The sequence below is a fragment of the Bos javanicus genome, chromosome 13, assembly GCF_032452875.1.
Source record: "Bos javanicus breed banteng chromosome 13, ARS-OSU_banteng_1.0, whole genome shotgun sequence".
NCBI lineage: Eukaryota > Metazoa > Chordata > Mammalia > Artiodactyla > Bovidae > Bos > Bos javanicus.
In genome coordinates, this window is record NC_083880.1 from 21,602,512 (window position 1) to 21,628,053 (window position 25,542).

Here is a 25,542-nt window from a genome sequence, read left to right on the forward strand (position 1 = left end):
GATTAACTAACCAGCCCCGGGCAAAGGGAAAGGAAGTCAGAAAGCTGAAAACTGGGATGGCTGCCCTTCCCAACTTCCTCCCAGTAGGTCACAGGAAGACACAGGAGTGTCTGACCTGGAAACATAACTTTTTAAAGAATATTATCCCCTTCACCACTATCATCTATAAATGTGGTCTGAACAGTATTTTGGGATCTTGGGTTAATTTTCTAGAAAAGGAGGAATATTGGACATAGAGTAACAGTTGTCTCTTTTCTCCCATCCACAATACTATTATAATGTCAGAGTAAAACTTACCATTTAATTCACATTCTTCACGTGCCAAAACACCCTAATTTCTCTTTGCTTTAATAATGTAAACGAAAATGATTAGTATTTATACTATCTCACACGCTAGTAAAGTAATGCTCAAAATTCTCCAAGCCAGGCTTCAGCAATATGTGAACCGTGAACTTCCTGATGTTCAAGCTGGTTTTAGAAAAGGCAGAGGAACCAGAGATCAAATTGCCAACATACACTGGATCATGGAAAAAGCAAGAGAGTTCCAGAAAAACATCTATTTCTGCTTTATTGACTATGCCAAAGCCTTTGACTGTGTGGATCACAATAAACTGTGGGAAATTCTGAAAGAGATGGGAATACCAGACCACCTGATCTGCCTCTTGAGAAATTTGTATGCAGGTCAGGAAGCAACAGTTAGAACTGGACATGGAACAACAGACTGGTTCCAAATAGGAAAAGGAGTACGTCAAGGCTGTATATTGTCACCCTGTTTATTTAACTTATATGCAGAGTACATCATGAGAAACGCTGGACTGGAAGAAACACAAGCTGGAATCAAGATTGCCGGGAGAAATATCAATAACCTCAGATATGCAGATGACACCACCTTTATGGCAGAAAGTGAAGAGGAACTCAAAAGCCTCTTGATGAAAGTGAAAGTGGAGAGTGAAGAAGTTGGCTTAAAGCTCAACATTCAGAAAACGAAGATCATGGCATCCGGTCCCATCACTTCATGGCAGATAGATGGGGAAACAGTGGAAACAGTGTCAGACTTTATTTTTCTGGGCTCCAAAATCACTGCAGATGGTGACTGCAGCCATGAAATTAAAATACGCTTACTCCTTGGAAGGAAAGTTATGACCAACCTAGATAGCGTATTCAAAAGCAGAGACATTACTTTGCCAACAAAGGTCCGTCTAGTCAAGGCTATGGTTTTTCCTGTGGTCATGTATGGATGTGAGAGTTGGACTGTGAAGAAGGCTGAGCACTGAAGAATTGATGCTTTTGAACTGTGGTGTTGGAGAAGACTCTTGAGAGTCCCTTGGACTGCAAGGAGATCCAACCAGTCCATTCTGAAGGAGATCAGCCCTGGGATTTCTTTGGAAGGAATGATGCTGAAGCTGAAACTCCAGTACTTTGGCCACCTCATGTGAAGTGTTGACTCCTTGGAAAAGACTCTGATGCTGGGAGGGATTGGGGGCAGGAGGAGAAGGGAACGACAGAGGAAGAGATGGCTGGATGGCATCATCGACTCGATGGACATGAGTCTCAGTGAACTCCGGGAGTTGGTGTTGGACAGGGAGGCCTGGCGTGCTGCGATTCATGAGGTCGCAAAGAGTTGGACACGACTGAGCGACTGATCTGATCTGACCTGATCTGATATATATATATGTATGTAGTAATTTGATTACATGTTCCTTCAATTTCCCCTTTGTCCTTTTTTGTTTAAATATCCCCATTGTTCTTTTTGAGTTAAATAACAATTCTTAAATCATATTTGCAGTAAAAACAGATGTTAAAACCTAGTTTTCCAGTTGGACACATTAAAGGAAGAAGCATGTCTTCAAACAGTAGTTAAAGGAAAAAAAAAATTGGCATAAGTCCCTATCACATGACAAGCAATGAGTCAAGCACCTTACCTTCAAATAGTGGTACTTATTTGGGTTTTTTGTTCCTTATTTCAAGTCTATAGTTATCAGGTTGCAAACCTAGAACTTTCTGACTACAAACCTGGGAACCAGTTGAAATTTCTTCTTCTTTTTTTTTTAATTTCTATGAGACCTTCAAATGCCACCATTTTGAGATTTTCTTCTGTACTTCTCAGTCCATATAACTTAATTTATTGCTGGACACAGTTTGATTCAACAACCAAATTAGAATTCATGTGTCTTTTGAAACCACAGTTTATGAAGTTCTGATTCACAACTTCTACAGAAGCGTCATTGTCCCAGTGGAAGGATTCTGGGGTTACAGACGCTATGAGACCTTGACTCCAAAACTCATTTTCTTAGATTCAGGCCTCTTTGGACCTCAGTGTTATAACCTAGAACAAAGGGGAAAGTGCCTGCTTTGACTCCCCTCCAGTGTTATTTCAAGAATAAAAGTGAAATAAATATGAAAGGACACTGCAAACATCAAATAACAATGAGGCAGTAACGAAGCATTGTTGTTTGAGTCCTAATTCTTCACAGCAAAACATATTAACCCTAAATACATTAATTCCTAAGTAATCTCTCAGAGTCGCTTTCTATAGATAGATATGCACCCATATATTTATATCCATATATCTTTAAATAATTTTTTTTGGCCAGGAAATTGCCAGTGTGCTTTTTGTCAGACATAAACATACCCTGCCCTTAAAATTTTTTAACTATTTTTCTATGTCTTAGAAGATTGATTCTTTATATAAGAAACACTAGCAAAATGAAATGAATTGTTGCTCTCCTGTCTACCATAAAGCTGGTAAAGTTTTTGATGAGACTGGTACAGTTTTGATGATAGACTGTTTTAAAATTTAAAAATTGGATTGTTCTCTGTGGGGATCTTCAGACTACTCAAAAACATACCGAAACCTTCATTAACAAAAATTAGGCTTTCTGGAGGTATTTTCTTTTTCCCCAGAAAAATAACAGCATTTTGACTAGCATTTCCATTGGTCTTAAATTTGCATAATGTTGATGTTGGGAGAACTACATTCCGATGCTTGTGGTGACTTAAGTCAATTGTTTTTGTATATTGCAGAATTTTATTTTTTCCTGTGCATTTGAAAATCTGTTGATAAGTGATTATTTTTCTAAATTATTAACTCAAAAGGCAATTTAATTTGCTATCTCTATCGGGCTATTATCTGGACCACACATTTTTGTCTGTATCCTATTCACAGTGTCTAACAATAAGTTGCTTTTATTTTTATTTTGACTGGTAAATAAACTTGCTGCATTCTCTCTTGTGAGTTGTTTCATTTCAAGTAAGACATACATCTGGAGGAGGAAATGGCAACCCACTCCAGTATTCTTGTCTAGGAAACTCCATGGACAGAGGAGCTTCGCAGGCTACAGTCCATAGCATTGCAAAAGAGTCGAACACGACTGGACACACAGGCACAAGACATACACAGTTCATCAACCTGTCCTTACTTGTCTTCATTCATGGGGTTTTTCTCTAGTTTAATAACAGACTAGGATAAGCTGTGTCTGTACAACTGTTTCTCTAACTTAATTTTTGTCTAATTAATTCACTTTACTATTAATATTATCATATTGAAATTATAAATTTTGAGAATAATTATCTGTCCTGAAGAAAGTATTATTTGAGGGCCTTTTATGGAAAAGAAAGGCTGTGTTTTTCCCCCATTCCACAAAACCAATCTGAGATCAGAGTAACTGAATTCCTTTGCATGCCATGCAGGTGAGCTGGTCTGCTTGTCCCAAAGCCAGTGGACATGGAAGGATCTAGTCCCTCTTCCACAGATGGTGTTAATGACTCAGGCTAAACATTCCCATCTAATATTTTAGTCATGGAAGCGACTTTGGAAATTCTCGAAGATAGTGGCCAATTTTTACGCCTATTCCTAACCTTTGTTTTCCAAAGCAAGAACATACTTTCTTTTTAAAAGTCATCCTTGAGTTCATCATATTTCAGTTTAATTTCATCCCATTTCTCCATGTTGTGTCTTTAGTAGAGGACAGGCACCATTCTTTACATAAATTTAGAGTCATAGGAAGTAATCATACATTCGCCGTTGTCTGTGATGACTGTAAAGTAAATCTAGATAGATAACTATCTACTCAACTTTTTAAAGTCACAAGTGAGGCAAATACTTGGAGGTTTCACATTAATCTTCTATAATTAGGGCTGCTAAAGTGGGATCCCACAGTCGAGCAGCTGTGTCTCAGGTGAAATAAATAAATCCAGTTACTCCTATTTTTCATCATAGGTTGTCTTATCAAACCCATTTTTAATCATCCTTTCTGATCTCTCTAGGACCCTATGAAGACTTAACAAGGGTTAATTTTAGATAACATGAGTGTAAAACATAGTCTCATCCTGAAGTTATTAAATGATAAAGCTTCCACAGGACTCTTTTCAAGGAAAACATTTTGTAGCACAGAAAAGTTAGCAAAATGTAGATGGAATATAATGTTCCCTAAGAGTAAATACAACGAAAAGCAGCTAGGTATAAGTCTTGTGGAAAATCTTAGAAGATAAAAGACTTCAGACATTTTGGAATTGAAATTTCCTGAACAAGTTAGTATTCTAGTATCCTTTAAAAATATTTTTTGGTGTCTGTTTTCAGTAACTTTATTTTTGTCCATTTCTTCTTACTAAATTATAGCCTATGACTTAGGTGGATGATTACTTTCGGTGAAATAGTCAAGATCTCACATTGTTTGTTTATAAGTTGGCCTCCCCATCAGGAACATGTGTTGTGCCTGAAATTCCAGCCCCAGAATGTAGGTCTCATCCCTTCTTCACTGAAGTTGCTCTGTTCCTATGCCAATGGGACCGGAAGTAGAACACTTTTAGTCACTCTCAATGAGTGATAAATTGCAAGGAATTCCTTGTTATGCAGCCAATGTCTGACACAAATGTCAAGTAAGGTTCACTCCTGATAGACAGGCTGAGTTTAGCTACCTGAGTCCTGATCCCTGCAGGACCAGCTGTAGACATGAGTAGGGTGGGTAAAGGAGCAGCTCTTGGAAGCTGTGTTGAGAGGCATCAATTTACTTATTTAGCTTTTGAAAAATCCAAAAGTTGGCCACTTTGGCAAACTATTAAAAACCAGTGAATCTGCATAAAAGATATAGGAGACTCTCTGGATTATTGTAACTTTCATTGAATTTATTTCCAAATAAAATGTTAAAAAAAAAAACAAAATAAAAGAGGGGATGTTAGTGGAGGAGGATGAAGAGTTAAAATTGGACCTGGCCTAAATTTTCATTTCAACCTGTGGTCAAATTTTGAATGATTTAGTCACCCTTCTGCTGAGATTTGCCTGCACTGAATTCCAAATCCTAATACCCTACATGATGTGCATAGAAACCAATACTGTGACGCAGGTATTTGAGAAAGAAAAGGGCTTTATTGCGAGGTTGACCTGCAGGGAGACAGGCAAGGCTCAAATCTGTCTCTTAGATTCAAGGTTGGGGCGAAATTTAAGGGGTCAGGGGATTTCAAACTTGGAAGCTGATTGGCTAGTCTCTAGTTACTGTGCTGCTGGAAGCTGACTTCTTGCTTTGTAAAGGGCTCCAGTGGCAACTTGAGAACCGTAGATTGAAGTTGCTTGGTTTAGGGTCAGTCTGGAGACACCGGTTCCTATCTTGCACATGTGCACTGCTGTTTCTGTAAAGTAACCCAGGTTTTGATTATTCAACAGCCTGATTTTAGGGAGCAAAACCAGTTTCAGTTGGTCAGTGTTTCGAGCTGTTTCAATGTCAGCTGAGGGGCAGCTTGATAGAGTGTATAAGCATGTCGACTTAGAAACAGGCTGCCTACACAAGAGTCTCCACTTCTGCCAGCTAAAAGCTGGGTAACTTACAGTGTTTTTACTTTATGTTAATCATTTCCCTCAGCTGTAAAATGGGAATAATGATAGTACCTACTTTCTAAGATTTTCACTAGAATGGAATGATTTATTAATAACATTTGTACTATGCTTAAGCAGTGGCTGCTCTAGATGACTGTTAGTATTGATACTAATCACTGTCATACAGACATTTTAACTCTAAAACAATCATTTTTCCAGTGACAGGAGAGAAGGGAGGACAGATTATGATCCACGGAGACGAGCAAGGGCATTTTCAAACTGTCCCGGATAAACTCATAGGAATACATTTCCTGTCCTGCCCTGTTTGAGGGTCACTGGTCAAGAAGTAGCCACCATGTCCTTGTCCTTAGGTGTACTGAGGCTGCAAAGAGCTTTTGCAAATCGTTACTTTAAAGGTGCTGTGCTAGGAGGTATCCCTATCCTTTCCTGCCCTAAATGGAAAATTTCAGGTCAGATGAGTGCTAATAGGCAAAGTGAGATGATGTTATCCAGAATCAAGTCTACTTATCCTTTTAACCCATTTCACGCTTGTCAAAGCTTCCTTACAGCACTGTTTTAGAGTTTCAAAGACCATTTATATGACACAAAGTCTTGACTTTCCAAGTGGGGTTTCTGGGACAGTCTCAGGAGCACTGGGAGCTTGTTAGAAATGCAGAATTTTAGTTCCCTCCCCCCACCCCTGACTATCCGCAGCAGAGTCTATTTTTAACAAGAACCTTAAGTGATTACCATGCACACTCAGGTTGGAGAAGTCTGGTAGAATTACTGCCTTGTTCTCAGAGCAGTGTGGAAAATCCGGATGTGACCTCTGGGTCTCCCCTCCCCCACTGACTCTCCCAGGGCTCCTTTATAAATCCTGGTTATTCTTACCCTCTGTGCCCTTAAACAGACTTATGCTCTGCACTCTCCCTGAATGGTAAACAGTCACATAACTCATTTGAATAATTCTCAAAACGTGCAAGTATAGGCAGGCAACCATAAGCCAAGTGTTGCTGGGAACCAGGAAGTGTAAGAGATCAAAAGATATGATGTTCACTCAGTCTCAAGTTCATATGAACAAGCAATGGGTAACTGCAAAATGTTCATATGTTATTTTCTAATTTACATGTAGCCCCATGCAGTGTCGTTCAATATGCAGGGTTAATTAAGTTGTCGGTTACAAAAAAGTGCTGAAGCAGTTAGAATTTCTAACCCAGAAAATCCATTCGATTGATGGGCTTTATTTCTGAAAGGAGCTACTCCCTTGCCTGTATATTTGCATATTGATTAGCCCCTTTTCCTGAACAATTTGACCTTTTAATTAGGTTTCCAGTGTTTTCTGTCACTGGATTAACGACCCATATCCTGTTCATTCCCCTGCAAGAGGGAGAGTTTGTTTAAATTCCATTTTGTAAAAATTCTACATGGTAAAAGTGGCGTGAAGCATCCTGCCCACTGCAGCTATTTTATTCCTGGCAAATACTCAGCTCATTTATGGCCTTGAAGCAGGATCTGACTCTAGGATATATCAAAAGAAGCTTGCATTGCTGTCGGCCACATGGAAATGCCTCTCCATAGTACATTTTCTCTCTTTGGTAGTAACTTGCTGTAGAAACTTGTTAATTCAAATTTTTCTATCTGTATGTACATACATACACCTGTATACCAACTTGAAAAGTGTTAGTTGCTCAGTCATATCTGACTCTTTGTGACCCTATGGACTCTAGTCCTCCAGGCTCTTCTGTCCATGGAATTCTCCAGGCAAGAATATTGGAGTGTGTAGCCATTCCCTTCTCCAGGGTTCGTCCAGATACAGGGATCAAACCTGGATCTCCTGCGTTGCAGGCAGATTCTTTACCATCTGAGCCACCAGGGAAGCCCATATACTCATATTTATATCTTTCAGTTTATTTTACTTTTATAAGTGAATATTTGTTAAACAGGTGAATAAACCAGTGAAAAGTCATTACCATTGACAATTGTAAAACACATGCAAAGATGCTCAACATCACTCGTTATCAGAGAAATGCAAATCAGAACCACAATGAGGTACCATTTCACGCCAGTCAGAATGGCTGCGATCCAAAAGTCTACAAGCAATAAATGCTGGAGAGGGTGTGGAGAAAAGGGAGCCCTCTTACACTGTTGGTGGGAATGCAAACTAGTACAGCCACTATGGAGAACAGTGTGGAGATTAAAAAACTGGAAATAGAACTGCCTTATGACCCAGCAGTCCCACTGCTGGGCATACACACTGAGGAAACCAGATTGAAAGAGACACGTGTACCCCAATGTTCATCGCAGCACTGTTTATAATAGCCAGGACATGGAAGCAACCTAGATGTCCATCAGCAGATGAATGGATAAGAAAGCAGTGGTACATATACACAATGGAATATTACTCAGCCATCAAAAAGAATACATTTGAATCAGTTCTAATGAGGTGGATGAAACTGGAGCCTATTATACAGAGTGAAGTAAGTCAGAAAGAAAAACACCAATACAGTATACTAATGCATATATATGGAATTTAGAAAGATGATAATAATCCTGTGTACGAGACAGCAAAAGAGACACTGATGTATAGAACAGTCTTTTGGACTCTGTGGGAGAGGGAGAGGGTGGGATGATTTGGAAGAATGGCATTGAAACATGTATAATATCATATATGAAACGAGTCGCCAGTCCAGGTTCAATGCACGATACTGGATGCTTGGGGCTGGTGCATTGGGTGACCCAAAGGGATGGTACAGGAAGGGAGGAGGGTTCAGGATGGGGAACACGTGTATACATGTAGCGGATTCATGTTGATATATGGCAAAACCAATACAATATTATAAAGTTAAAAAAAAGTAATAAAAAAAAATTAGGAGTCTATTTACAAAATAAATAAATAAATAAATGAATGTTGTGTAAGTTTAGAAAACAGGCCCTTGGATCTATCCTTGGCAGATAAGAAACGGAAGCATCTAATCCTCAAATGTGCAAAATGAGTAGTTCAGGCTGTTCCCATCATCCAGTGAGAAGAGACCACCACGTTACCATCAGACCTCAATGGTGTGCAGCTCATGACAGCTCCATGCAGCCCAGCATGGAGTCGAGTCGAGTCTAGTCTAGTCCCTGTGATTTCATCAGAAAGACCGCTCTGTACCTTCTCCAGATTTTCTTTTTGTGTGTGTGGCTTTAGCCTCAGGCATCCGGGAGCTTTCTATTTCCGCTGTTATTAAATTTTAAAGAAAATTAAGTTATGTTAACTGAGAACAAAAACATCAGTCACTGACAACGTTAAGAGTACCAGGTAGAAAATGCCTATAGAAGATGTGAAAATAGGTAGGAAAAGGATCACCTAGTATAAGGGAGAGAGAGTGATGTCCTGTAGTGGGCAAGATTTAGGAGTTTGGAGTCAAGCACATTTGGATTGAAATCCTGGCTCTACTGCTTCTGGTGCTTTGAACTTATTAGTTTTCCTTTCTTATAAAGTTTGATCAAGGAGGTCAAACCAGTCAGTCCTAAAGGAAATCAATCTTGAATATTCATTGGAAGAATTGATTCTGAAGCTTTAATACTTTGCCCACCTGATGTGAAGAGCCAACTCATTGGAAAAGACCCTAATGCTGGGCAAGATTGAAGGCAGGAGGAGAAGGGGATGACAGAGGATGAGATGGTTGGATGGTATCACCGACTCAATGGTCATGAGTTTGGGCAAGATCCGGGAGATGGTGAAGGGAAACCTGGTGTGCTGCAGTCCATGGGGTCACAAAGAGTCACATATTACTGAGCGAATGAACAACTTGTAAAGTTTTGTTTTGAAATAATTTCAGGCTTGTAAATAAACTTGGAAAACTTATCGAAGAGTTCCCATATAGCTTTCAACAAGCATCCCCAAGTAGTAACACTATATACTCATGGTACGATTTCTAACACCAAGAAATTACCATTGGTGTGATACTCTTAACTAATCTACATGCTATATTCACCTTTTGTGAACTGTCCCCAAACCACCCTTATTCCTATTTGGAATCCAATATAGGACCCACATTGCATTTATTTGTCAAATCTTCTAGTTGCACCTCCTCCAATCTATGACACATTTTCTGTCTTTCTTTATCTTTCATGAACTTGACATTTTGAAGAGTCTTTACCAGTCTCTGTACAGTGATCTTGATTTGAGGTTTGTCTACTGCTGCTTCATGGTTAAATACAGGTCTCTATTTTTGGCAAGAATATTAGGGGAGGGACTTCCCTGGGAGTCCAGTGGTTAACATGCGGGCTTTCATTGCCCAGGACCAGGGATCCATCTCTGGTGGGGGAACTAAGATCCCACAAGATACACAGTGTGGAAGAAAAAAAAAAAAAAGAATACCCAGGGAATGGTATTTTGTCCATCATCACGCATACATCAGGAGGTACCTGATGTCATCACGTCTCATTACCAGCCATGTTAACTTTGATCACCTGCTTAAGGCGATGTCTACCAGATTTTGTTTCTTTACTGTAAACTTACTATTTTTCTTTTTCTAATTACTAAGTATCTTTGGAGGAGATACTCTGTGCATACAAAACATCTTCTTTCTTGTCATACTCTCACCTAGTTTTAGCATTCATACTTATTTAATGCAGACAAAATACTTAGAATGATGTCTGATACATTAAAAGCTAATTCCATTCTTATAACACCAGTAAATACACTAGTTATGATCATTTCAATATAACAAAAATGAAGCCGTCATAATGTTTCTGCGAAACATAATATCTAATTGTGATGTGATTCTATTACAAAAGCAATTTGCCTCCATTGCTATTAGAAACAACATATATCAAATCATTTCCACCTCCTTATTAGAAATCAGATAAGGAGCTGTTATTATTTAGGAAACTAGTTTTAAGGAACTTTTGCTATGCCAAACGCTTCAGGTACATAATACAATGTTAACCATCATTGACTCCATTGACTCAGAGCTTATGAAGGTCCAGGTGTCATTTGGTCATTTATTCAGGTATTTTGGATGAAAACCCGTATCATTAGAAATAGCCATGTAAATAAAACAACATGTATTTTTTCCTTTAAATTTTCAACTCCTCCCAAAGTTATTAATATAATATTTAATAATACTTGGCATCAATAAACAAACTGAAAATGCTATCACTCCAATTTACTTGGCCTAATTTTTTGGAAAAATTAATACAAATCTCACTTTGTCAATCATCACCATCTTCATCCTGCTTATTTAATAGCTTCAAGATACAAACACGTGCCCTACAAACATGAAATTATTTGAATGATTAAAAATAGCACGTTCAAAAAAAATAAAATAAAAATAGCACGTTCAAATACATGTATAGAAATTAATGATTAACCCATGAATTTATTCTTAAATAAATGGACACCACCTATATTCTTTGGACTCATTGCTGTCATGAACTTGTGAGATCAGCAATTACTAAAAGCTTGTCATTGTCATTTAGTCACTAAGTTGTGTCCAACTCTTCTGTGACCCTATGGACTGTAGTCCGCCAGGTTTCATGGGATTTCCCAAGCAAGAATACTGGAGTGGGTTACCATTTCCTTCTCCACTAACAGGCTGCCTTCATGAGGATTATACCTTATAAAGATGAAATGGAGGCTAGGGAACCATAAGAGTGTAACTTTACTCCTGTAAACAAGAAGCTGTCTTAAAACAAAAGGCATTTTTTATGAGTGACTTTCTCAATGGTTTTTAGGATTATAAATGCACCCACTTCAGAGTTTTTAACTCTTATTAGGAGGTTTCTGTCTTCAAGGTCTTGAAAGCATTGATTAATTTATCTTTGTAATACCACTGAGAAATAGGCAAACAAGTAAAACTGGAGCAGTGTTTACATAGGATTATAATTCTTGTGTTATTAAAAAAGAATTAGCAGAGATCATAATACTTAGAACCCAGATGGCAACAAGCATAAGAAAAATATGTAACAGAGGCAATAAGAGAGGTAGACGTGCTTAGTAATCTATGAGAGGGGCTTCCCTGGTGGTCCAGTGGTTAAGACTCCCCCTTCCAAAGCAGGGGCTTGAGTTCCATCCCTGGTGGAAGAACTAAGATTCCACAAGCTGCGTGGCATGGCTGGAAAAAAAGAAATCTATTAATATGGCCCTAATTTCCTCTGATAGTCAATTCCCCACAGTGATTCCATGGGGCAAGTTGTAGAACAGCATGATTCGGTTTCAAAACTCACAGTCATATGTGGCTGTACCTGCTATAAATTTGCAGCACACCATCTAGCCCCTATTTACCTACTTCTACAAGCTTTTCAAAGAACGCTTCACAAATTTCTTGTCCCGCATATGATACTTCTTATGCCTGTCTCAGAATTATGATACCTCTCCTGTCAAATAGTTCGCTTTCTGCCAAGTATAAGGAATTAGCAAATTCAGTTGATTTTATGTATGTCACACGTGCGTTTTACAGTTTCACTTTTGAGTTTTTATTTTACATTTTGCTCTATTAATTAATTTATTGTCTTTACGTGACAATTTTCTAAACACTTCTTCCTTTTATGTTGTGTGCGTGCGCATGCGTGCTCAGTCGCTCAGTCATATCTGACTCTTTGCAACTCCATGAACTGTAGCCCACCAGGCTCCTCTGTCCATGGGATTCACTAGGATCATTCTCTACATAGGATTATAATTCTTGTGTTATTAAAAAAGAATTAGCAGAGATCATAATAATTAGAACCCAGATGGCAACAAGCATAAGAAAAATATGTATAAAGAATACTAGAGTAGGTTGCTGGAGAAGCCGATGGCACCCCACTCCAGTACTCTTGCCTGGAAAACCCCATGGATGGAGGAGCCTGGTGGGCTGCAGTCCATGGGGTCGCTAAGAGTCGGACACGACTGAGCGACTGAGCAACTTCACTTTTCACTTTCATGCATTGGAAAAGGAAATGACAATCCACTCCAGTGTTCTTGCCTGGAGAATCCCAGGGATGGGGGAGCCTGATGGGCTGCCATCTATGGGGTTGCACAGAGTCAGACATGACTGAAGCAACTTAGCAGCAACAGCAGAGTTGGTTGCCATTTTCCTCCTCCAGGGGATATTCCTGACCTAGGGATTGAGCCTGCATCTGCTGCATTGGCAGGCAGATTCTTTACCCCTGAGCCACCTGTGAAGCCCTTCTTTTACCTTAGATATTTCTTACTGCATGAGATCCAAAATAGGAAAATATTCACCATTTGTGTCATGTACATCAATTAAATCTAGTGAATTCCAATATTATGCTTCTTGTTTGCAGTGGCTTTTTGTGATGTTGTCCAGGATTTTGTTTACATTTCTGGTTGCAGAAGAGTTTTTGTTGCATATTCAAGTTCTAAAAAATTTTAATGATGTGGTTAAAGGATGTGTAATTAACTAGTGACACAACAGGTCTTCTCACACCTAACCAAAATAGGTCTTCTTCCTGTATTCATCATCTCAGTTAGTGGATTATGGTCCACCAGTCACCTAGCTAGAAACCTGTCCTTTATTCTAGATTTCTCTCCCTCACTCCCAACTTGTGTGTGTGTGTGTTCGCAGTCGTGTCTGACTCTTTGTGACCCCACAGAATATAGCCCACCAGGCTCCTCTGTCCATGAGATTTTCCAGGCAAGAATACTGGAGTGGGTTGCCATTTCCTTCTCCAGGGGATCTTCCTAACCCAGGAATCGAACTGGAGTCTCCTACATCTCCTGCATTGGCAGGCAGATTCTTTACCACTGGAGCCACCTGGGAAGCCCAACTTTTAATTATGATTTCAATTAATTATGATCCTTCCAGTATTATTTTCTACGTATGTTTTTACCCATGCCTTTCACTCCCATGCTTTCAGGTCTCATCTGACTAGTGTCTGGCAGTCCCCTTTGAAGAGCTTCCGTGCATCTCCTCTGGGTTAGGTGTCCTCTTCAGGTCCTTACTCTGCTCCTGCCTGGGCCTATTAGTTTCTCCTTCCATGTTGCTCTCCTGCATCACCTTCTTAATGCCTTGAAGGGAGAAACTGGTTGGGTCTTACTCTTTGAGGCTCATCCTTGGATTTAGTGCCTGGTATGTATAAGGTGTTGGATCAATGATTTTTGACTACACGAATGAATGAATGAATGAATGAATAAAACTGTCCTTTAGCTTCACTGAATACCTGTTTAATATACCATGAAAAGAAAGTGAAAGTAGAAGTTCCTCAGTCATGTCTGACTCTTTGCAACCCCATGGACTGTAGCCACTGTAGCCCATCAGGCTTCTTTGTCCATGGACATCTCCAGGCAAGAATACGAGAGTAGGTGGCCATTTCCTTCTACAGGGGATCTTCCCAACCCAGTGATCAAACCTGGGTCTCCTGCATTGCAGGCAGATTCTTTACCATCTGAGCTACCAGGGGAGGAAGCAATAATGAACCAATTACCCAGGAGTAATTACATGGAATATATAATAATTTAGCTTCAAAGAGTCCCATGAAATCCTAGCATTTAATCATTTCTGTGTGTTTTAATAATTTGTGTGGATGTGTTGTTCTGTGTATCTGTGTCTATATGTGTTGTAAAGAGGGATGATGATTTTCAGAAATTTGCCCTTAAGTGTGATACTTTTTATTTACTTTCAAAATTTCAGTAATTAGGAGCATTGCCTTTGTTGTCTTTCAAATCTGGGTTCAAGTTTTGGTGTCCCACTTGGGCCATTTTTCCCTGGATAAGGAAATGGCTACCCACTCCAGTATTCTTGCCTGGAGAATTCCATGGACAGAGGAGTCCAGCGGGCTTAGAGTCCATGGGGTCACAAAGAGTCTGACATGACTAAGCGACTGACACTTTGGGCCATTCTTAACGACTCTGGTGCTAAGTTAGTTTCACTTTGAAGCAGTTAAAATCTGAACCCCATGTGATTGTTTTATGTGTACATGCATATAGAGAGAATGGTTGATGAGATACGGTAGGAGGTATAACTTTGCAAGAAGTAATGGTAGGACTCTGAGGATGACACTCTGTGGTCCCTCTTGATCCTTTGCCCCACATCCCTTCTGCCTCCCTGAGCTCAATGAAAATTGAAACTATGGGAGGCAATTTCCAGGATACCAGCTAACATCCCAACTCAAGTGCTGTGTCTCTTCTTTCTGCCTGAGAATAATCCTGGGGAAGAAGGGAATCATCTGCCCGCTGTCAATCAACAGGAGATCAGAGTGGATGGATCAATATCCCAACCTCCCAACCTCCAGTGAGATGATTCTGAGTCATGTTTTCCCTACTCTCTCCCAGAAGGTCTCCAAGGGAGACCTGGCTATAGTGGTAACACATCCAGTAACTGTTACTGGTTTTTCTCTTCTCTGTGTCTCACTTTTCCCACGTCCCTAGCAAATGCTTCCTAGGATCACCTTCCAAACAAACTATCTGCCCCAAGTCCTTATGTCAGGTTTACGGCACCAAGGAAACTAGGCCAAGGCTTGAAGAATATGGGAGCCATGGCCAACGAAGGTTGAGAGATCATTACAGTCAAGAGAGACATCATGTTGAAGAACTGGAGCCCAAGATTAAGGGTGGCATTTTCAAGGAAGTAAAAGTTGTTCTAGAAGGCTGGCCAGGGTAGAGAACGTGAAGGGAGAACCATAAGATAGCAGAGACCAATTAGTGGTGGATCTTAAAACTCGTTTTCACTATTTTTGCATGATTCCAGGGTCAGTGGGATTCTAGATCGAAAGATTTGGATTGAGGAGTGATATTCTATCTAGATAGTATAGGAAAACAAATTCCAAGGAAAATGGAACCAAGATACCTGTAAGCAAGTCATTGAGATAAAACTGACCTACACTTAGGGAAGGGTGTCAGTAGTACCTGAAGAGAAAAGGGTAGATTTCACAACTATTGAGAAGGTAACACCTTTATTAATTGTCATTGCTATTAGTGCAAAGCAGGCCATGGTGATAACTAAGGTAAGCTGGTCATTTAGACAGTAAATGGGGAGACATTTCAATCATTGATATTGTGCTTCAGGATAATATATTAGCAAATTTTTCTGTGAAAACTTACTATCAAAAATAGTCTTTAACTTATGTATTTGTTTTTCTCAGTTTGATTCTAAAAATATTTAAATATTTGTCATGGCTGAGAAATTGTCATATTCTTCTGGTTCATCTTTGGTAGTAATTGATAGAGTTTGTTAGTGATAGATGTTTAAACCAAACTCTTATTCTGTAAGTGAGAATTCCAAATTTTACCAATTTGTCCATGGCATGGAAAAAATTAGACTGATGGAGAACAATATACTAGACCAAGTGCCTTTATAAAACTGTGTCTGATGTCTTCTTTGAAATATATGATTTTGCCACTGAAGCTTTTATTTTAGGGTTATTAGTAACCACTCATTTCAGTCAGTGCTGTAAAAATAGGTTTTGTTGTTCCTATTAGTCAGCATAAATTAAAAAATGAAGATAAACCCTTCTGAAGATGCAGCTTTCATTAAAAAGGAAAGGGAAAAAAACTAATTGAAAGTCACTGTAAATTTTAAATGATTAATATCATGCCAAATAAGTCATTAGGAATCTCTGATGGATATAAAAAGCAATCATTTGCACAATTGGAAAGAGCCAAATTCAATCTAACTATACTGCTCTATTTTTTTAGCTTGTATGTTAGGAGAGATATAATATTGAAATTGTTGAATTTTAACATAATAGCCTTTTATTATAGGTGGTTTGTACATTCTATTGGGCTCTAAATCAGCTAATTAATTTCCCTATGGATCCTTTTATTTCAGTTGATCATCTTTGTTACAGCTCACTGTTTTTTTCTTGTTTCCTTCCTAATAATAATAAATCTGATTCATATCATTTCAAACATATGAAAAATCTAGGATTTGTTTTTCTTTGCTTTGCTTTTTTGTGTCTTGTTTTTTATCTTACTATACATATGTATGTATAATATATAACAATAAGATATAAATATATATATATATATCCTTCAGATCTTCTTTCAGAAAAAAAGAGGGGCAAAATTTATGAACTTTATTCCTCGGTCTCTCCAGTTTTCCTCTCTACAAAGTAAAAGTAGCTTTCTAGTAACCAACATTTTTTAATTATCGGTATCCCATGCCTTTAAAAGTGTACATAAAGTGGTTGCTCTCAAACACACTGGGGGCCAGGGCTGCCAGCCCTCACCCAGTTGAAAATCCACACAGTGGTACCTCTGCCTCAAAAACAAAGGAATTAATGAGTGACTCACCCAAGGGCAGGATAGAATCTGGACTCAAACCCTAGTCCTTTTGATTTCATACTTTGTGATCTCTAATCAAACTTTTCTCAACACTGCAATAATTTAAAGATCTCTCTAATGAAAACACAGATACTATATTATTGGGGGGAAAAAAAAAGAAAACATGTTATAAGTAGAACTGACCAATACAGTTCAAACCCATGTTCAAGGGTCATTTGTATACTGAATCAGGGGAGTTTATCACAATCTGAAAAAGAAAAATATCTGCAGGTTTAGATCTGTAGGTGCAAAGTATCTTGTTCTATAAAACTGCCTTTTGTTCTATACAGAAGATAAGTTGACTATATAATTGCCTAAACTAAAATATTTTTACTTTTTATTCAGTAAAACTGAACAGGTAACATGCTCTACTATTTTGGAGAAGATTAATCCAACAAAAAATAACCCTAAATAAATTGTTGATCATGATGGTTGACCTGCTTTGTAGTGATCAACTGAAAGGTAGTGGTGATGTTAAAGAGAAAAGCTTGATTCAGAGCTGAAACTGTTAGATTCTCTTTGGAAGTGAAGAACAGATTAACAGATCATAACAGCCCAACTTTATTTTTTCACATATTTTAAACATTTAATTATCAGAGGGTAAAAAATTCTTTTATTTCCATCCAAGATTCAGATTTGAAAAGTCAGCTACAATAATAGTGGGGTAAAGTAGAAGCATTTTTTTTTTTTTTTTAGGTAGAAGGTTCTTCATTTTACATTTACTGTTATGCACATTATTGATTTTCTTTTCTGGTTGTTGTTCCTTGCAGAGAGTGAATCTGTCCTTCGATTTTCCATTTTATGGCCATTTCCTACGTGAAATCACTGTGGCAACTGGGGGTAAGTGGTTTTCTACCCATTCACTCTAAATAATCTACAGTTTCACTACAGTTATTATTTTTAATTTACTCCATATTTCAAAAGGGACATTTATTGGGAAAGCCATTGTCTTCTATCAAAAAGTCATGGGTATAAATAAAAACTAAGAAAAGTACAGCTATTGGGAAAACTTTTCTGTAGGAAAAAAAAATGTACGTATAATAATTTTCAGCATAGATTCATCTCTGCTTTCTTTTCAAGTTTTCATTCATTTTTGATAATATGGAAGACTATATGAAAGGGAACAGAATTATAAAGAAAATGTGCTTAAGGAAGCTATAGAAGTGTATCATTTTCTTTTAACTTATGTAGTAGATTGAGATATGTGTATACACACACACACATTCTATTAGCTTTAGTTATTTGGTTGTTTCCTCCCCCTTTAATGCCACCTAAGTTGACTGAGAATTTTAAAAATGAACACTGAAATTCGGTTTGAATTCTCTTCATTTTATTTTTCTCCACAAACTTTGGAGGTTAGTTTAGAGATTAGCAATAGCCTAGAAATGCAATTATCTGTTTTTATAGCATATAGGAGTCAGAAAAATGTATTCCTTGAATGCTACTAGCAGAAATAAGCAAAATGCCAGAGAATATTACTGTTTGCCTAATAAGGAGCAGTAGATAAAGTAGGAGAAAGAGAGAAAAACATAAAAATGGAAAAGTAAAGAAGCAAATTATTAATAAATGAAATACACAGATAGGATGAAAGGTCTGTGGATGGCTCATACTAAAGCACCAGAGAGAGTCCCTTTCCTTCCCTGGGTTTTGGTCTTCTGGATGGTATGGAAACCAGGTTGGTCACTCATCATATTTCAGTAAAAGACTTAGAAGTTATATAGGATTCAGAGGAAGATTTGTAATCAGGAATACCAATAATCAAGGAAAAGTTTTAAGCACCATCTCTAAGCACTGGCAAACAAAGCTACCTCTGCCTTAGGATCATGTAACCTGGTACACAAGGTGAAGCAGTGTGGGAGTTCCTTAGAAAATACAAATGATGAAATATGAGTTTCCAGAGATGATAAAGCTCAAACGTGAGAATCCTTTAAGACTTAATAGAAAAATTATTTAAAATATTTCTTGAAGGAAGTTAGAATTTCTGTGATTGTGTAGGGAAAGAAGAGTAAGTCACAGGGAAGAATATCTTGAATAAATACTATACAGAAGAGAAAATTGGTGGAGTATTTTGAGACAGTAAATAACCGAATTTGAATGAAGCTGGATGTGTAGGTTTAAAAAAAAAATGTTAAGATGTGAAAAGCAGGTTGGGACAATTTTGTACACTGCCTCAAAAGTCAGTTAGAGTCACTAGTCCTTGATTAGATAAGTGATAAACTTAAGAAGCATAACCAAGATTATATGTGGAATCTAAAAAAAATGAGACAAATGAACTTACTGACAAAACAGAAAGAGACTCACAGACTTAGAAAACACACTCATGATAGCTGGGGGGAAGGGATAGTTAAGGATTTGGGGAAGGTTATGTACACACTACCATATTTAAAATGGATAACCAACAAAAATCTACTGTATAGCACATGGAATTCTGTTCAATGTTGTGTGTCAGCATGGATGGGAGGGGTGTTTGGGAGAGAATGGATACATGTACATGTATGGCTGAGACCCTTCACTGTTCACCTGAAACAACATTAACAACACTGGTAATTGGCTATAATCCAATATAAAATGTTTTTGGTGTTAAAAAAATAAAAACACAAAGCAGAATCAAGATACTTTGTAATGCCTTGAAGTTAGTGCATATAGTTGAAAGTGTGACAAATATTGCTGCTGCTGCTAAGTCACTTCAGTCGTGTCCGACTCTGTGTGACCCCATAGACGGCAGCCCACCAGGCTCCCCCGTCCCTGGGATTCTCCAGGCAAGAACACTGGAGTGGGTTGCCATTGCCTTCTCCAATGCATGAAAGTGAAAAGTGAAAGTGAAGTCGCTCAGTCGTGTCTGACTCCTAGCGACCCCACGGACTGCAGCCCACCAGGCCCCTCCATCCATGGGGTTTTCCAGGCAAGAGTACTGGAGTGGGTCGCCATTGAGGGCCTTGGTAATTCTGTGGCTTCAAACCATAGGAGAGAAATGATGCTATTAGCAAAATTTACAAACTCTAAGCAGAAGAACTGGTTTTAGGGCTTCAGTCCAGAAGCTATTACATTTTATGTAAAAACGGACCTATATATAAGTAAAATTTACACACAGATTCTGTCTTAATGAGTTCACTGTGTATTTCTGTGCTAGTATATTGCCAGGCATTTAATAGACATTTTAATTAATATGTTGAAGGATTGAATGAAAAGGAGAAAGGCAAATTAAAAGATTGCTCCTATAAACCATGAATTACTTCATGTCCACTCACATCTTTAAAGTATGATGTAAACATGTTATCTCATAATATGAACATTAAGCATATTTTCTGAGACTTAGGCTACCAGTGTTCTACTGAATTTTTAAAAGTGAATCATTAATTATGTTTGTTCAAAATCTGTACACACAGTGGTAAAAATATGGGCAGCTTTGCATTTTCAGTTTCTCAAATCATTTTATCTTTAAAAGTCATGTCAGCAATTTAGCCAATATGAAGTAAGATTTCCCTTAGCTGAGTTGGTGGGGAAAAACCCAAACAGATGGCTATGTCATGTTTACTGCTTCAAAATACCTTTTTTCTTTGCAAAGATCCTCAAAATAAGTGAAAAATCTGGTGTCTTGAATGATTTCTATCTTCTTTGAAGAAAACAATAATGTAAAAAAGCCTTTTTCTATTTTTTGTTTAAGAAATGCTAGTATGGCACTTGCATATATAAATCCATACCCTGTTTAGAGAGGCACAAATGAGATAATTTAGACACTGATCTAGGCTTCTCCAAAATGGAACCAGAATCTCTTGTAAAAGTTTCCAACTAAATAAATAGCTTGTCTACACCTCCATTGTTTATTTATTCAATCAATTTTGGTTCAGTCCCTCCTATGTGAAAGACACAGTACATAACATTAATACTTTGGTTTGTACAGAGAAGCATAAACTGTGGTTCCTCCAGGAGCTTAGAATCTAAGAAGAGGAAGGATTATGTGACTAAGTGATAAGACAAGGTTGACTGTGAGTGTTGGAGGATCAGAAAGGTGCCCCATGAGAGGGTCATTCTTATTGAGGAAATCAGAAACAGGTTTGTAAAAAAGCTAACATTTGACATTGGCCTTAAAGGAAGGTGGAATTTTAGTATGCAGAGAAGCAGGTTGAAAAGAGGTGAAGAGGGAAGGAATATTCTAGACAAAGGGATGCTGAGCTAAGTGACTTTGCTGAGTCCATATTGAGCATATTTGGAGGGCTGTCAAGTAAATCTGTTTGTCTTGAGTGGAGACTCAAAGTAAGAGTTCAGTGAATGGGAACTGGGAAGAGTGGTGTAAAATACTTTTAACTTTAGACATCTGGATGATATCCAGCAAGCACTGGGTTTCTTTGAGTAAATAACAGATCTGGCCTGATCTGGTAATGGAGGATAGGATAAGGTGAGGGGTTTAAAGGTAAAGAAAGAGGCAGGTTTAAAGGTAAAGAAAGAAGCCAGTGAAGGGCACATCATTTGAGTTGTCTAATCACTGTGTTTGCAAAGGTTTTCAGGCAACAGGATTCATTAGGACACAGGTGAGTAAAGCTAAGAACAGCTTGGAAGAGAACTTCTGAATCATAGATTTTCAATGGGTCTCTTCTGACTAAATAGGTGGTATAAGCAGATAGACCTACCTGACAAATGCTCATCATTTTACAAAACTAGAGAAAGTAGTTAACTATGAAAAACTTACAAGAAAAATAGAAACCACAGGTCAGGTTAAATAAAGTAGACTGAAGACCATTACAAATAGACCAGGGACTGAAATTTTTAAATAGGAATACATTGGTTTTTATGATACAAAATGAAAGAAGATATTCTATTGACTGCCAGTTCTCCCTGAATGTGTCCACAAATTACTGTGACCTGTCTTTATATATGGACTTCCTGGTAGCTCATTGGTAAAGAATCTGCCTGCAAATGCAAGGGACATTGATTCAATCCCTGGTCCAGGAAGATCCCCTGGAGAAGAAAATGGCAACCCACCCTAGGATTCTTAACTTGAGAATTCCATGGACAGAATAGCCTGGCGGGCTACTGTCCATGGGGTCGCGAAGAGTCAGATATGAGTGAGCAGCTAAATAGCAACAAGATGAATACTTTAATAGGTTCTTTTTAAATTTTAGGCTTCTAAGGTCATCTTTTAAAAGTTTCAAAAAGCAGGTTTACATCTGAGGATATAATTTTTTAATTCTTGCAACCATCACTAGTAATGATATCTTTTTCATGAGTTCATTGTAGGCACTACATTTAACTAGATGAGAGGAAAGTGAGAGGTGGAAGAATGGTAATTGATGCCTTATATAATGGGGAAGAGAAAAGTTGACATTATCCAGACAATTCTGACCCCAAATTTTAAGTATGTAGATATAGGCTAATTCAAAATGAGTGTGCAGAATTGCAAGCAAGCCACACATGAGATTAGGAATCAAAGATGATATGAATTAAAAGGCAACTTTGGTTATGTAAAGGTTTACTCTCCTTTCCTTTCTTTGTGAATTTCTAGTTGAAGATATAAGAAGATAGCTGTTCAGGTTTTTTTGTCAGGGTATGAAAACAGTTTTATTGTAAAACCTGTTTCACACACATCTCTTCTTCTGGTTTAATGATATAATTGACATATAGCATTTTATAAGATGTCAATTTTAGTTCTGTTTTCTTTTGTTTGCCAGATGCTAACTAATAAAATGTAAAATGTCCACTAAGTAATCAGTATTTAATATCTGGAAAATTAATGGCATTTAAAAAAGTCAAACAAGGAAAAGTAAAATATATATAGTCAGCCCTCCATATCTGTAGGTTTTGTATCCTGGGATGCAACCCACTATGGATCAAAAATATTTGAAAAAAAATTTTTTGGAAAGTTCCATGAAGCAAAACTTGAATTTGCTGTGAGCTGGCAACTATTTACATAGTATTTACATTGTATTAGCAATTATTTACATTGTATGAGATATTATACAACCTAGAGTTAATTTAAAGTATGTGGGGGGATATGTGTTGGTTGTATACAAATTGAGCTTCAGGGGATTTTGGTATGGAAATGGGGCTGTGTCTGGGAGACAGAAGAACAACTGTATCTCCTTTCTTCCCATGCCTCCTAATCCATTAGTACTCCTCCCAAGGTGAAAATAAATTAATTTGTGTGTGTGTGTTTTTTAAACTGTTGTTGTTTATTGTTTAGTCACGAAATCGTGTCTGACTCTTTAGTGACCCGATGGACTCTAGCCCACCAGGCTCCTCTGTCCATTGGATTTCCAAAGCAAGAATACTGGAGTGGGTTGCCATTTCCTCCTCCAGGGGAATCTTCCTGACCCAGGGATTAAATGCGTGTCTCCCTCATTTGAGGCATGTTCTTTACCACTGAGCTGCCAGGGAAGCCCCACTCTTTGAGTTATGGTATGCAATCAGATCTAAACTAATTTCCTATATCTTGTTAATAGTCATTTGTTTTTTCCCCCTTAAGTCCCTAATAAGAGAGGTTAAAAAAAATAGTGCATATTATTTTGATTGGGTTTTCAGGAAGTATATTACCAAATCTTCCAGTTTCTTTTTTATTCTTTCTTTCAAATAGCAATATTTTAATTGTCCCAAATAATATTTCATGCTTTTTAGAGGTACTTGATTAATAACAGTTATGAAAGGCTTTTTAACAGCAGAAGAGAGTTAGTTATTACTCAGGATGATTGATTTAAAATACCAACCCTGTAATCTTCCAAGTATATAACCTCGATATAACAGAACTTTATTGCATCCATTATCTTTCTGAATCTAGTGAAAAAGTAAATGACATTATTTTATATTATTATTATCATTATGTTATTATGTGTATCTAGAGATCTGATACATGCAGGGAGATATTGAAGGGATAGATGTTGGACAAAAGAAAATCCATTCCAATTTGGTTCACTAATTTAAAGTAACAAACTCAAGTCTCAAAGATTCCTGGATGGAAAGATAAGTTGTGTGATGTCTGCTCTGCCATGTCTGAGTGATTCTCTGGATATATGTCCTGAAAGTCCAGCTCAATTGTCCTTCTTGATAATTTACTCCCCCAGACTGTCCCTCAGTAGACTGAGCAGATTCACCAACATTACTGAATTCTTTTCCCTGAGGCTTTATGAATTGCATGTTCACAAGCCCCTTTGTTTCTCCTGTGTATCAATGTGTTGTATTTCATCAGCTGGTTCCTTGGGATTGGGGTGAGGTGTCACTGGAGATCAGAGCAACAAGAGATGCAGAAAGGGGCCACCCAGGAGATAGACTAGAGTCAGTAAGAAAATTACCAGAGGCAGAAATATGGGTAGACAGAAGTACAGTTTTAAAAAAGAGAGGATCATTGATCCATGGTGGATAAGTGATGATTGGTGACAGGAATGGGGAAATGTTGATTAATCAAAGTGAAAGTCTGGGTAAGAAGCAGATTCTCCAGGCTTAGCCCCTTCCATCACCATAGCAGCCACAGAGAAGTCCACAGATCAATGGACGTTCACTGTTCACTTAGGAATGTTTGCACACGGAAGGCACCGTTTAGTCTCTTGTGGATCCAGGCTTTGTTTGAAATATTGGCAAATATTTGCTTTCCTCCCTAGTTCAGATAAATAACAGTATTACCTAGATGCTCAGATACATCACCCAATTGAAAACAAAAGGAGTTTAGGTGACTAATTAATAAAGTAACAAAGTACAGCAATTGCTCTAACCTTGTTCAGTCCTAGAAAGAGGAGAAAAATATTAAGTGAGGCAGGATTGACTTTAGACGCTGGGCTTCCCAGGTAGCATGATGGTATAGAATCTGCCTGCCAGTGCAGGAGACACAAAAGACGCTGGTTTGATTCCTGGATTGGGAAGATCCCTTGAAGAAGGAAATAGCAACCATGGACAGATGAGGAGCCTGGTGGGCTACCGTCCATGGGATCACAGAGAGTCGGACTTGATTGAGCACACACACACACTGGACATTTCAGGAATAAGTTCAAAAGTGTTCTCTTTCTACTGAAGTCAGCAATTGAAATTCATTTTCTTGGAGAAGCAGTCTCCAAGAAGCAGTCTGATACCTAGGTTAAGATAAATACTCTTGTATTGGAATGTGGGTCTTCATAAATCACACCAGTCATAGCTGTTGTGACCTTCAGTGAATTACTTAATCTCTCCTGCCTCAGTTTCCCAATCTGTACAATAGCATAATGAAAGCTCCTAGTTCATAAGGACTTTTGTCAGGAGTTAATGACATAACATGTATTAGTGATACTTATTTCAGAGAAAAAGCTACAAATATAGCATGTATTGTTACTACTGTCCTTTTTTTTTTTTTTTAGTATGTATTTGTTTCTCTTCTATTCCTTTGCAAAATATGTTTGCTGTAAAGCTGTGTTTGCCTGTTAGTTTGTCTATTGTTTTCTTTGGTAACATGATCCATAGCTCAGGAGGTGCTTAGGGACTTAACTTTTCATTATCTCCTTTTAAAGTCTGGCTCATCCGTTCCTAACTG

General features: G+C 38.0%; 1 protein-coding gene across 2 annotated transcripts in view; it reads left to right on the top strand.

Annotated features, from left to right (window-relative positions):
* Nucleotides 1–25,542, top strand: part of PLXDC2 (plexin domain containing 2) — a 426,407-nt gene that overhangs the window by 223,670 nt on the left and 177,195 nt on the right. For both annotated transcript variants that reach the window (XM_061435962.1, XM_061435963.1), the window contains one exon: nt 17,828–17,897. In XM_061435962.1, the coding sequence (XP_061291946.1) occupies nt 17,828–17,897 (70 nt within the window). The remainder of the gene's footprint in view (nt 1–17,827; nt 17,898–25,542) is intronic.